This window comes from Mustela lutreola, chromosome 1, assembly GCF_030435805.1.
Source record: "Mustela lutreola isolate mMusLut2 chromosome 1, mMusLut2.pri, whole genome shotgun sequence".
Lineage (NCBI taxonomy): Eukaryota > Metazoa > Chordata > Mammalia > Carnivora > Mustelidae > Mustela > Mustela lutreola.
In genome coordinates, this window is record NC_081290.1 from 105847818 (window position 1) to 105862902 (window position 15085).

General features: G+C 42.7%; 1 protein-coding gene across 3 annotated transcripts in view; it reads left to right on the forward strand.

The window, feature by feature from the left end:
- Positions 1 to 12508: 12508 nt before the first annotated feature.
- MANBA (mannosidase beta) overlaps positions 12509 to 15085 on the forward strand; it is a 122839-nt gene continuing 120262 nt past the window's right edge. For 2 of the 3 annotated variants that reach the window (XM_059172008.1, XM_059172023.1), the window contains exon 1: positions 12509 to 12767. In XM_059172008.1, the coding sequence (XP_059027991.1) occupies positions 12591 to 12767 (177 nt within the window). In that variant the 5' untranslated portion in view covers positions 12509 to 12590. The remainder of the gene's footprint in view (positions 12768 to 15085) is intronic. The other variant, XM_059172032.1, reaches the window with a different exon arrangement.

The window sequence follows — 15085 nt, forward strand, 5'->3', positions numbered from 1 at the left end:
AAGAAACTGAGGAAGACACAAAGAAATAGAAAAATGTTCCATGCTCCTGGATTGGAAGAATAAATATTGTGAAAATGTCTATGCTACCTAAAGCAATCTACACAGTTAATGCAATTCTTATCAAAGTACCATCCATCTTTTTCAAAGAAATGGAACAAATAATTCTAAAATTTATATGGAACCAGAAAAGACCTCGAATAGCCAAAGGGATATTGAAAAAGAAAGCCAACGTTGGTGGCATCACAATTCCGGACTTCAAGCTCTATTACAAAGCTGTCATCATCAAGACAGCATGGTACTGGCACAAAAACAGACACATAGACCAATGGAATAGAATAGAGAGCCCAGAAATAGACCCTCAACTCTATGGTCAACTGATCTTTGACAAAGCAGGAAAGAATATCCAATGGAAAAAAGACAGCCTCTTCAATAAATGGTGCTGGGAAAATTGGACAGCCACATGCAGAAAAATGAAATTGGACCATTTCCTTACACCACACATGAAAATAGACTCAAAATGGATGAAGGACCTCAATGTGCGAAAGGAATCCATCAAAATCCTTGAGGAGAACACAGGCAGCAACCTCTTCAACCTCAGCCGCAGCAACATCTTCCTAGGAACAACACCAAAGGCAAGGGAAGCAAGGGCAAAAATGAACTCTTGGGATTTCATCAAGATCAAAAGCTTTTGCACAGCAAAGGAAACAGTTAACAAAATCAAAAGACAACTGACAGAATGGGAGAAGATATTTGCAAACGACATATCTGATAAAGGACTAGTGTCCAAAATCTATAAAGAACTTAGCAAACTCAACACCCAAAGAACAAATAATCCAATCAAGAAATGGGCAGAGGACATGAACAGACATTTCTGCAAAGAAGACATCCAGATGGCCAACAGACACATGAAAAAGTGCTCCATATCACACGGCATCAGGGAAATACAAATCAAAACCATAATGAGATATCACCTCACACCAGTCAGAATGGCTAAAATCAACAAGTCAGGAAATGACAGATGCTGGCGAGGATGCGGAGAAAGGGGAACCCTCCTACACTGTTGGTGGGAATGCAAGCTGGTGCAGCCACTCTGGAAAACATCATGGAGGTTCCTCAAAATGTTGAAAATAGAACTGCCCTATGACCCAGCAATTGCACTACTGGGTATTTACCCTAAAGATACAAACGTAGTGATTCAAAGGGGCACGTGCTCCCAAATGTTTATAGCAGCAATGTCCACAATAGCCAAACTATGGAAAGAACGTAGATGTCCATCAACAGATGAATGGATCAAGAAGATGTGGTATATATACACAATGGAATACTATGCAGCCATCAAAAGAAATGAAATCTTGCCATTTGCGACAACATGGATGGAACTAGAGCGTATCATGCTTAGCGAAATAAGTCAAGCAGAGAAAGACAACTATCATATGATCTCCCTGATATGAAGTGGTGATGCAACATGGGGGCTTAAGTGGGTAGAAGACGAATCAATGAAGTAAAATGGAATTGGGAGGGAGACAAACCATAAGTGACTCTTAATCTCACAAAACAAACTGAGGGTTGCTGGGGGGAGGGGGGTTGGGAGAAGGGGTTGGGATTATGGACATTGGGGAGGGTATGTGCTTTGGTGAGTGCTGTGAAGTGTGTAAACCTGGTGATTCACAGACCTTTACCCCTGGGGATAAAAATATATGTTTATAAAAAATAAAAAAAATAAAAAAAAAGAATAAGGATGAATGTCATGAATAAATGTGAAGAACATTATACCGAAAAAGAGAAGTAAAAAAACATAGTGTGCAAGTCCATTTGCAGGATATTCAAGAAGAGACAAAATTAAACTCTGGTGATAGAAATCAGAAACATGGTTACCTGGGATGGGGATAATTTGATTAGAAAGAAGCACAAGGAAACTTTCTAGGATTAAATGTCCTATATCTTAATGGGGTTAGTGATTACACAAGTATATATACATTTGCCAAACTCACTGAACTGTATAATGGCTGACTTTTTGTGTTAACTTGACTAGGACACAAGATGCCCAGATAAGTGGTTATACATTTCTGGGTGTGTCTGTGAAGATGCTTCCAGAAGAGATTAGCATTTGAATCAATAGGCTAAGTAAATCAGATTGTCCTCCCAGTTGTGACTCAGCATCCTCTAATCTGCTGAGAACCTAAATAGAACAAAAAGGCACTGGAAGGGAGAGTTTGCTCTCTGCCTGACTACCTAAACTAAGACATGGGTGGGTGTTCTTCTTCCAAAGTTGTTTGAAATACAAATATCCTTTACAAGATAGTGCAGAACAAAAGTATCCAGGGCCTCTGCTCACAAGATGTTCAGAAATATGAGATCCATGGGAAATTGTGCACCGATATTTCAGAACAAATTGGGTATGTGAATATTTTTCACCGTAAAACGTATGATATTGAATACAGATCGAAAGTTACCATTCAAATTGAGATGTGCTGTAAGTATAAAATTTACAATAGATTTTGAAACCTTGTATTAAAGAATGTAAAATATCTCAATAATTACATTGAATATGTTAAAATGATAGTATTTTTACATATTGGTTTAGATAAAATGTATTAAAATTTATTTCAACTGTTTCCTTTTACTCTCTCTTTTTTTTAAAGATTTTATTTATTTATTTGACAGAGAGAGAGAGATCACAAGTAGGCAGAGAGGTAGGCAGAGGGGGAAGCAGGCTCTCCGCTTAGTAGAGAGCCTGATGTGGGCTCAATCCCAGGACCCCGAGATCATGACCTGAGCTGAAGGCAGAGGCCCCAACCCACTGAGCCACCCAGGTGCCCCACTCTTCCTTTTTTTTTTTTTTTAAGGAATCTCCATGCCCCATGTGGGCCTGGAAGTCATGGCCCTGAGAGCAGGAGTCACATGCTCTCCTGACCGAGCCAACCAGGTGCTCCTCTTTACTTTTAAAAATGTGATTACTAGATATTGTCAAACTTATGAGTCATGCATTATATTTCTACTGAATAGCTCTGGAAGTCTAATTTTTATTGGACAGCCTAGAACGAACAATTAAGCTAATGAATAGAAATTGAGAGAGAAGATTTTCTTTGTTGGAATGCTCTAGCAAAGGGAGATGGAGGCAAAGTTTAATTGTTAATGTTTTCTTTGGGAGGTAAGATCCCAGAATATTGAGAGTGTAGGAAAAGAAAAGTGAGTCAGAGAAAGTAGGAAAGCACCTTTGGGCAGTTGCTAGGAAAGTCTGATTCTAGTTTTTGTGGCATGTTGCCTCATCTGAGATTTAAAGTGATGATAGCAGCCAGAATAACCATGGGACTGACTGGGTAGGCCTGGGGCTACTGAGGCCTATGTGGATTGCATGTTGAGTTGTTTTGAGTTTATTAGGTTACGTTTATTGTAATTTCCCATTGACAGTTAACACTGGGCATGGAAGTAGTTAGAGATGTTAGAGATGTTCCACTGAGATGTTCCCTAAGTTTCTGAACTGAATCCTCCTTTTATTCATTAGGCTGTAGCAACTCCAGCTTCACCTGGCTATCAGAATTCATTACCCAGCAAGTACATTAACTCTATGTTTTTACCTGTTTGTCCAATAGCATGAGGAACCCAAAGTGACTCCAAAATATTAGTCACAACTTTCAATTGGGTGGAACCCTGTATCTGTCCCACCCCTGGAATTAAGACTTCTGACCTAACAGAGTCAACAGTTTCAGGAATAGGAAAGACAAATTCCATTAGTGAGTCACTGATAATGATGATGAGAGAGGCAACAGCCACTTCTACATCTTGGTTCTTATACCCGAGTTTTCTAGTTCTGGGAGACACAGCACAAAAACTAGCCAGAGAATCAGTGTATATACTGCATCCTGAAGGAAAGGGCTTCAACCTCACAAGATACTGTCCTCTAGCTGACACCTAAGCTGAAATTTCCACTGTTTCAGTGTTTGCTTTGTTTTGTTCTGGATGGCTGCTCCTGGCTGATAAGGTACTTGGTCAAATTAGTGATTCTTAAGTTCATGAGGCCTTTTTCACATTTCTTTTGACATTGAGTAGGTCTATTTTCTAAGGCAATGTCATAGGGATACCATTTCAAAAGAAGAATTCTATAACTTGGGCGCCTGGGTGGCTCAGTGGGTTAAAGCCGCAGCCTTCGGCTCAGGTCATTGTCTCAGGGTCCTGGGATCGAGTCCCACATCAGGCTCTCTGCTCAGCAGGGAGCCTGCTTCCTCCTCTCTCTCTCTCTCTATCTGCCTGCCTCTCCATCTACTTGTGATCTCTCTCTGTCAAATAAATAAATAAAATCTTGGGGTGCCTGGGTGGCTCAGTGGTTTAAACCTCTGCCTTCAGCTCAGGTCATGATCTCAGGATCCTGGGATGGAGCCCTGCATGGGGCTCTCTGCTCAGCAGGGAGCCTGCTTCCTCCTCTCTCTCTGCCTGCCTCTCTGCCTACTTGTGATCTCTGTCTGTCAAATAAATAAATAAAATCTTTAAATAAATAAATAAATAAATAAATAAAATCTTAAAAAAAAAAAAAGAATTCTATAAGTTTAGGATGGTGCTATGGAGACACTGCAGTCAGGGAAGGCAGAACATTTTCAGACATTGTATTAATTCCAGTAAATCAATGTGATGGCCCCAACAAGGGGCAAAGGATTGAGTGTAATCAACCTGCCAATAGGTGGTAGGCTGGTACCATTATCTAGAACTCAGCACCAGTCTCTGCTTCTGGCTGGTTGGGCAACCAGCGAAGGCAGTAAGATCGTATTTGGTGAGAGAAATCCCATGTTGTTGGGTCTGCTTGGCTTTCATCTTTGCTCCTATGATCACTTCCTTCATGCGTTCAATGTCAAGTACTGGGGTGGTACACAGAGAAACTGGCTAAAATCCAAAGGACTGGGCTTTCTGTGTACTTGATTCTCCAGACCCTCCTCTGTGGTACATGTTGTTTTTTGAGCATTAATGTGAGACACAACAAAACTGCATGTGTTGTGCCCACTCCTATAGCGTCCATCCACATATTATCTACCCAGACCTCCATGTCACCCAGTTTCCACCCTCATTTAAGGTTCTCCCCCTTTTTAAAGATTTATTTATTTTAGAGAGAGAGCGTGCGAGAGTGAGTGAGCACAAACACGGGAAGGGGCAGGAGAGGGAGAAAAACAGACTCCCTGCCAAGCGTGGAGCCCAACATGGGGCTCCAACTTATGACCCAAGGTCATGACCTGAGCTGAAATCAAGAGTCAGACACTCAACCAACTGAGCCACCCAGGCACTTCTTTCTCTTTTACAGCCCTTTTAAGGCCCCAACCAAACAAGACTTTTGGCTCAGCTCAGATGTTCAATATATAATTATAGCTCAAGCTACCTGTATCACATGAAGTAAAAAATCAAACACAGGTCTCACAACTTTGTGTAATGAGATTTCCTCTCACCAGTGTCATGGAGGGCCATTCCTGAATGGTGCTGTAATGTGGCTGGCAGCTATACTTTTACACTCAGTTCCAATATATTGTACCAGCAGCCTACATGTGAATCAGGCCTGTGTTAGTTGGTCATAAGGAACTCCCCATGAGGTCATCGGTATGGCAAACTAAGTGACATGGAAGGCTACAGAACCTATTTTTTTTTTAAAGATTTTATTTATTTATTTGACAGAGAGAAATCACGAGTAGACGGAGAGGCAGGCAGAGAGAGAGAGAGGGAACAGGCTCCCCGCTGAGCAGAGAGCCCGATGTGGGACTCGATCCCAGGATCCTGAGATCATGACCTGAGCTGAAGGCAGCGGCTTAACCCACTGAGCCACCCAGGCACCCAAGAACCTATTTTTTTTTTTAAGATTTTATTTATTGGGGCGCCTGGGTGGCTCAGTGGGTTAAGCCGCTGCCTTCGGCTCAGGTCATGATCTCAGGGTCCTGGGATCGAGTCCCGCATCGGGCTCTCTGCTCAGCAGGGAGCCTGCTTCCTTCTCTCTCTCTCTCTGCCTGCCTCTCAATGTACTTGTAATTTCTCTCTGTCAAATAAATAAATAAAATCTTTAAAAAAAAAAAAAAAGATTTTATTTATTTATCTGACAGAGAAAGAGAGATCACAAGTAGGCAGAGAGAGAGAGAGGGAGAAGCAGGCTCCCCGCTTAGCAGAGAGCCTGATGCGGGGCTCGATTCCAGGACCCTGGGATCATGACCTAAGCCGAAGGCAGAGGCCTTAACCCACTGAGCCACCCAGGTGCCCTTACACCACCTATTCTTATAGTTTACTTGCGTGCCTTGGGCTTTGCTTGAGCCTGAATATACCATTTCCTACATACAATGGGACATTGATGCTTCTGCCCAGCTTTATGACTTGGTTGCTTTGATAATCCTCTGCTCAGGCTGCATAGTCCTTTAATGTACCATGGTCAGATGTTTGGTATTTGGTAAGACCCAGTAGCATACTAAGACACATTTTTCAGAGTAGTTTTTTATGGCGAAGTGCATAGCTTTGTTATAGAATATAAGAGTCTACACCATGACTCTTCTGTTGGAGCTTGTCCCAAACTCTATATACCTTCCATGGATAAATCTCCAGCACTATCAGATTTGTTGGATCACATGATGTATGTGTAATTTTTCAGGCCTGACCATAGGCAATTACAAAGGTCTTACCTGACAGGCTTTGTGGGAAAAAGCCATCCATCCCCTCAGATCAGACTTGGTATACCGTCAAGTAGTACAGTCTCTAAACAGAGTTGCTGTGAAGGACTGATGTCCGCTGTTCATGTTCTTCACATATTTACATTCCCATCCCCTATAACTTCATTCCTGGGTCTCTTTATCTGAGGTCCTGGGCAGAAGTCTTCTTCAGCTGACTCTGCCAATACCTCCTTATGGGGCAGGACAAATGGGAAACCTTAATCTCATTTATCCCTACTTAAACTCACTACCCAGTAATTTTCTACTGTTAGCCCTTCCTCTCTTCCCTCCCCCTAGGGCTCATAAAGCAGCCAGAACCTTTTGTTGAGGGTTCCCTCAACAGTGAGACAATGCCCGTATTTCTGCTGATCCACCTGACCCTCAATTTGTATGCCATTTCATGGGGGAAATGGAGCAGGGGGAGTTGGCATCTTTGATTTTAGCCTTTTGTTTATACTATCACAGTAAGTAATTAAAGTCTTCACTGTTACTTTCATTTTGGCTCCTTGTTGGTTTGATTGGCTGTTCCAACACCTGGTAGCTCAGCTCTCTCCCAACTCTGCTGCGCTCCTGATAGGGTAGTGTTCAATTTTGTTTGGCTTATTCAAAATTGTCTCAGTTATTCTGGGCCTTTTGCCTCTTCTTATAAACTTGAGAATAGGTTTATCAAAATCCACAAAATAACTAGCTGGGACTTTAACTGGAATTCCATTGAATCTATAAATAATGTTGGAGTTAGAATTTCCCTTCTTCCAGATTGGTTAGACCCTGATAAAACCCCAAAGGTTTAGGCTTTGGTTAAATGGTTTCTCTTGATGACAGGTCTTATTAAGAAGATCAGAATGATCTGATGTATTTCAAAATGGTTCCTTTCCATCTCCTCCTGCTGAAGTATCAGGGAACTATTTTCTAATCTTCAGTGTGAGAATTTGGTTGAGCTCTGGAAAGCAAAACCCACAAAAGCCTGGGTGACCCCTAAGCCTGGGCCCCTATAGAGCTTTTAACTCACAGTCTCCAGCAATTCATCATTTATAGTGTGGGTTTTCCTACCCAGTGCTGTTCCTGAGGAGCTTTCTGTTCATGGGTTTCTGCTTATAGTAAGCCATGATTGTCTGTATCCACCTTTCTCTCCAGTTTTGGGGGTAGTGTTTTGCCATCACCTGAATTCTCTGATGGAATTAGTGATTTTCAGTTCAGCTTTTTGCTTATTTTTAGGATGCAGTGATAACTTCCAAGAAGTCTTCTTTCTTTGACCCACAGAATTTCTAGAAATATATATTTTAACAGACTATTTTTAGAGCAATTTCAAGTTAACAGCATAATTAATGAAAAATACAAAGATCTCCCATATATTCCCTGCTCCACACATACACAGCCTCCCCCACTATCACATCCCCTACTAGAGTGGTACATTTTGTTACTGTTGGGGTTGATTCCACCTTAAACCATGTTAATCCCCTAGGGCCTGCATGGGCCTACTTAGCCATGGTGACTCCATGTTGCCTAGGTAGACATTTTGTTGTCTAGAAAAGTTACTGCTCTCGGTTCCAGGTAACTGTTACTAAAACACACACCTAGGGACGCCTGGGTGGCTCAGTTGGTTAAGCAGCTGCCTTCGGCTCAGGTCATGATCTCAGCATCCTGGGATCGAGTTCCACATCGGGCTCCTTGCTCGGCAGGGAGCCTGCTTCTCCCTCTGCCTCTGCCTGCCATTCTGTCTGCCTGTGCTCGCTCTCTCTGACAAATAAATAAAATCTTAAAAAGAAAAAAACACACACTCCTAAAACAAGGCCAATTCCAGGTAACTATTACTAAAACATATACCTAAAACAAGGCCATTGGTAACTGTTACTAAAACACACAGGTAGGAGACATCCAATCAGCCAAAGCCACATATGCAGATGTCTGTGATTGTGCCCTATAAAAACTAGCCTGTAAGACCAAGGGGCGTCGCTCTCTTCAGAGGCGGCCCTGGCCGGTCAGTCTAACTTCTAATGCTTGGCATAGAATAAGGCTTTGCGTAACTTTGTCTCAGTCTCGTTCCTTTGATAACGGACCCAACAGTTACCACTGATGAACTTACGTTATCACCCAAAGTCTATAGTTGATGCTGCAGTTCACTCACTGTGTGATGCCTTCTATGGGTTTTGACAAATGTATAGCAATATATACCCACCATTATGGTTACACAGAGTAGTTTCCCTGCCCTAAAAGTCCTCTGCGCTCTATATATTCAACCCTCCCTAACCCCTGGCATCTTTCTACTACTCATCTTTTTTACTGTCTTCATAGTTTAACATTTTCCAGAGTATCATACACTTGGAATCTTATTTTTTTAATAGCCTTTTCAGAATGGCTTCTTTTACTTTGTAATATGTATTTAAGTTTCTTCCCTGTCTTTTCACGGCTTGATAGTTTCTTTTTTTGTTTTGTTTTTTTCAAGATTAATTTATCAGTTTTAAAAAGCAATCAAAGGGGCGCCTGGGTGGCTCAGCTGGTTAAGCAACTGCCTTCGGCTCAGGTCATGATCCCAGGGTACTGAGATCAAGTCCCACATTGGGCTCCCTGCTCAGTGGGGAGCCTGCTTCTCCCTCTCCCTCCGCTGCTCTGCCTGCTTGTGCTCTCTCGGTATCTCTGTCAAATAAATAAATAAAATCCTTTAAAAAGTGCAATAGAAATAACAAATACCATTTTTGTATCATAATTTTATATCTAATAAGTAGTAATACATGTTATATGGTATCTCTTTTGGTCATAAGATTTTTCTGACTCACTTTTCTCCAAATTTCTTTTCTAATATTCAGTTAGCCAACATATAGTGAATCATTAGTTTTTGATATAGTGTTCAAAGATTCATTAGTTGTACATAATACCCAGTGCTCATAGTTCATTTCTTTTTAGCACTGAATAATATTCCATTGTCTAGACATACCAAAGTTTATTTATCCATTTACCTACTGATGTCAACATCTTGGTTGCTTCCAGGTTTTAACAGCTACTAATAAAACTACTATAGACATCCATATGCTTTTTTTTTTTTTTTAACAGTGAGAGCAAGCATGCATGCATGCACTCATGAGTAGAGGAAGGAGGCGGAGGGGCAGAGGGAAAGAGAATCTTAAGCAAGCTCCATACCCAGCCTTGATCTCATGACCCTGAGATCATGACCTGAGCTGAAATCAAGAATCAGATGGTTAATCGACTGAGTCGCCCAGGTGCTCCTGAGTATTTTTGTATGGACATAAGTTTTTAACTCCTTTGGGTAAATATCAAGCACTGTGATTGCTGGATCATAAGGTAAGTACATATTTAATTCTGTAACAAACCACCAAAGTATCTTCCAAAGTGGTTTTATCTTTCCGCATTCACATCAACAATGAATGAGAGTTCCTGTTTCTCCACATCCTTGCCAACATTTGGTGTTGTCAGTATTTTGAATTTTGGTCATTCTAACAAGTGTGTAGTGGTATCTCATTGTTTTAATTTGCATTTGCTTGATGATAAATGATGTGGAACATCTTTTCATATGTTTATTTGCCATCTGTATATCTTCTTAGGTGACGTGCCTGCTCAAGTCTTTGGTCCACTTCTTAGCCAGGTTATTTGTGAACTTATTGTTGAGTTTAAGAGTTCTTTGTATAACTTTCTAGGGAAATATTTCTGGCCTGTTGTCCCTAGCTTTGGGGATTAAGCAGACACTGAATCATTTTTCTTCCCCTCATTATAATTTATGTAATTATCTCATGGGATTGGAACATCCTTGGCCTTGGTATACCTTGGTGTTCTAATCTAATGAGTTTACCAACTTCATATATTTAGAGATGATGGAAGCATGGTCATGCGAGCCAAAAAGCCCTCATTGGTCTTCTGTAGCAGGATGTTGACCCTGCATATCATTTAATTTCTATAAGCCTTGTCTTTTTAAACCAGGAAACTATCATTTAATTTAAACAATCTGAATTTTGGAAAACATCAAATAAGATTTCAAAGTGAAGCAATCCATGTCATGCCATGTTTGTGTCCTGGTGAGTATTCTTTTTTAAAAAAATAGATTCCTTAAACTGTTTCATTTTTTCCCCCCAAAGATTTTATTTATTTATTTATTTGAGAAAGAGAGAGAGAGAGCATGACTGCCTGTGTGAGCAGGTGCAAGGGGAGGGAGAAGCAGGCTCTTCTCTGAGCAGAAGTCCAATTTGGGGCTTGATCCCATAACCCTGAGATCATGACTTGGGCTGCAAGCAGATGTTTAGCTGACTGAGCCACCCAGGAACCCCTTTAAACTATTTCTTAATAGAACAACAGAATATATCCAAATATACTGGCTGGGATGAGTTTTCCTTTGACTGGGTTTAATGGAATCTCTGAGATTTATGAAAAAATTCCTTTGCTACTCTTGCTGTCATATCTTGTAATTAGTTTTGAACAGACCAAGGCTGACTATTTATTGCATTGAGTTATGGCAAATTATTTGAATTGAGAGCTTTGTTCCTATCAAAAGTAAGAATGCTGCTGAAGTATGGAAGGCTCTGAACCAACCACAGCCTGCTCAAGATCAGTAGTCTCTACTACAGGGAGACTAAGTCAGAACTGGAGAATTTTGGTTCTGTTTGCCACTGTATGACAGGCCAGTCACCTGACCTCTTTGGACTCTGTTCCCTTAGCTGCAAAGCCAGAGGCTTGGACTGGATAATCCATAATACCCCCAAAGCCAAGACACTAGGCTTGTGAAAAAATAATGCCTCTGTAAAACACTGTCCTGTGTCTACAGGTTCAGGCACTTCCAGGGTCATTATAAATAGCCAAAACAAAGCTCAGATTTGATGAGGGGAGAACCCTTCACAAGCTTCCTCCTAAATATGAAAACAAGGGAGATAATATCAGCACGGGTATAAATCCATTTCATGCAATGTAAAATTTCGTGTCCTCTTCCTAGGATCAGCGTTACATCCTATTGCAAAATGGGACTTAAGTAGACCACGTGACAATGAAACCCGAAATAAACCTGTGCTCTTCCTTGGGTACCCCTGCGTTGTTAGGAACAGCCATACATGTTAATTCCTTCTATGCGTATAACAACCTGAAAAAATTGGACTGTCTACATTTTTGAGTTCAGGAAACTTCCCAGTTCAAGTCTCACCCTTACTGAGAGGAGGAGACTTGGAGGATTTTAAATTTGCCTGCACATCTGGTGCACATTTCTGGAACCTCAGGAAGCGTCCTCTGTGAGGCTTTTCAAAACAGAGGGTCGTAGTCCACTAACATTAACTAACTTGCTGTTTTTCTGGGGGAGGCCCTACGCTCCACGCGGTACACGGATTTTCTCAGCCCTCAAAATGACCCTACGAATCAGGTAATTTTAGTCACTGTTACATCTCTGAAGGGTGGGAGTGCGCTCTGAGACCCACCTGTGGAGCTGCAGGAGGTGAGCGTTACTGCCGCCCGACAGGCCTCTGAAGTGTGGATGAAGGTCCCGGGAAATTTGGGGGAGCTGAGGCGGTGAGTGTCTCCGTGTTTCGGTTGTCTGAAGCGGTTGGAAGCCTCTCTCGCTGCGTCTCATCACCCTACTGTCGGTCCTTGAGCTCCCTGCGGCTTTGAGCGCCACTTCGTGCCCAGGGATCTGTGTGTCCCAATTGCGCAGCACTGTTCTCGCCTTTGGCTCAGACAGCGGAGCAGCAGGAATAAGCGCTGAAAATTGCCCACCCAGACTGCCGAGGTACCACCAGGACCAGATTCTGCCCACCCACCCAGCGGAGCTCTGCGCTAGCCCGCCCCGCCGCGGGAGCCCGGGTCGTCCCAGCTTCTCAGCTGACCTGGGGGCGGGCCCGGGGGCGGGGCCCGGACGGGGAGCGCAGGAGCCCGGGCGGCTTCCGAGGAACTCGGGCTTCCGCGGCCGCAGGCGCGGTTGGCTCAGCTCCGGCTCTCGGTATGCGCCTCCGCCTGCTTTTCCTGCTCGCCCTATGCCCAGCGGGCCCCACCGCCTTCGGGCGCAGCCTCAGCTTGCGGGGAAGCTGGAGGATCCGCAGCGGGAACGGCTCCCTGGAACTGCCAGGGAGGGTCCCCGGTTGCGTGCACAGCGCCCTGTTCCAGCGGGGCCTCATCCAGGTACTGTGTGCGGACGCCCCGCCGCAACCTGCACCCGCGTGCCCCATGTGCTGAGAGGGGCGCAGGAACGGCTTAGCAGCCCCCGACCCTTAGGGCTGTGTTCCTGGGTTTGGTCCTAACTTTTCTTTGGGTCTTGTGGTATGGGGCGGGGAAATGTTGAAGCAGTTAATCTCCTGTCGGCGGAGAGCACCGCTGGGGTCCAGGCTTGGTGCGGGCCGCCGGACCCAGTCTGGGACTGCACTAATTCGGAAAGCGGAAGTTCATACTGGGCGCCTAGTGTTTCTACTGGAGGTTTTCCTATTGCTGTAGTTCACTGAGGAGCATAGAAGGGACTTGTTACCGACAAAGCGTAAGGCGGGGGTTTACTGTTTATATGGACCCTTTAGGGGACACTAGTTTTGCTAAGCGTTAGCTATATTCAGTGATGTCTTGGTTTTTCTCTTTAGCTTGTAGACCTCAGGGAGTCGGGTTGGGATTGATGCAACCCTAAGATAAGGAGAATGAGACATACAAGCGTAAGGTTAGGATTATTAGTGCTAGTGTAAAGGCTAGATAATTTTTAAGGCTGATTGGGATATGAAGAAAGGTGCCGTTTCTTCGGGCACATTGTGTGTGTGTGTTAAGAGATCTTCCAATTTATAGATTTCCTTGTGGAGGACGGTTTCCTCTTTGGCTGCCTGTGTGCAGAGAAGTTGAGAGCTTTTCCAGACTTTAACACCTTCCACTGTTTTTGTGCACTGTTCCATTCCCATTCCTCAGTCGTTCTTGCCTGGGACAAGATGTTTTTGATACATTTTACCAGCCCCAAGAACATCTCTACAAGAGTAGATCTTCTTATCTCCGTTTTATGGATAATACGGAGTTAGGGAGACCAGAGAAGGTAGAGAATTTACTCCAGATCACACAGCAACTAAGTGGCAGAAGTGGAATTCTAGCCCAGGCTGGCCAGACTCCATTCCACAGTCTGGGTTCTCAACTGTACTACGCTTACCGTGGTGGTGTGAAAAATTATGATATTCCTGTGGTTGACTATGGGGAATATCATTCACAGTTTACTTAAATGACGGCATCATCAAGTAGGGTTATGCAGAATTTCTGATCTTGTATACATGAGCTTTTCTTCAAGAAATGTGTATCAGAAAGGAAGTGAACCTTGTAAATGACACTGACCATAGTCCAGTTTATCTTTTTTAAAATAACTAATGGACCATAGTCCAGTTTATCTTTTTTAAAATAACTAATTTTCAAATTTGGGTACTTTAACTACTTTTAGTTAACAAACTACTTGTGACATAGGCTACAGCAGACCTTGGTTCCCTGAGGCTTCCCTCACACATGCTTTGAGACTGCCTGTGTTTATTTTGCAGGGTCTCTCCTTGCTTCATTTTACTGAAAAATTAAGGGCAGTGAGAAATAATTAGTGGCTTTAGCAAATAAGATGATTATTTCATGTTACAAGGCTACATATTAAGAAACAGGGTTTGGTTACTAGCTAACGAGAAAGAGGTTGCTCAGAGTATGAAATAACTCACTTTTCTTCATGGAAATAATTTATAATGTTTGTTAAATATATTCAGAAATTCTTAGAAAAACTTTAAGTTCAGTAAGGTAGATGTGGGTTTTTAAAAAATTTTTTTTCTTTTCTGAAAAGATTTTATTTATTTATTTATTTATTTATTTTATTTTCCCCCTTATCAAAATATTTTTTTTCCCAGTGTTCCAAGATTCATTATTTATGCACCACACCCAGTGCTCCATGCAATATGGGCCCTCCTTAATACCCACCACCAGGCTCACCCAACCTCCCCCCCCTTCTAAAACCCTCAGTTTGTTTCTCAGAGTCCACAGTCTTTCATGGTTCATCTCCTTCTCTGATTTTCCACAATTCACTTTTCAAAGATGTGGGTTTTATTTTTTTATTTTTAATTTTTAAAACCTTTTAAAGAAGATTTTTATTTATTTATTTGACAGAGAGAGATCACAAGTAGGCAGAAAGGCAGGCAGAGAGAGAGGGGGGAAGCAGGCTCCCTGCTGAGCAGAGAGCCCTATGGAGGGCTCTATTCTAGGACCCTGAGATCAGGACCTGAGCTGAAGGCAGAAGCTTAACCTACCGAGCCACCCAGGCGCCCCAAGATGTAGGTTTTAAATGGTAGTGCAGTGAGAGGTCGGTGGGGCGGGGGGAGGCTTTTGGGGATTGGGTAACTCTGGGCCTAATCATCAGCAACATCAGTATTATTGAGTTAATATGGTGCTGTTACTCCACCTGCTTTATTACAACTACCCTTTTGGTGTTGGCCTCAGGAAATCTATCGTTTAGA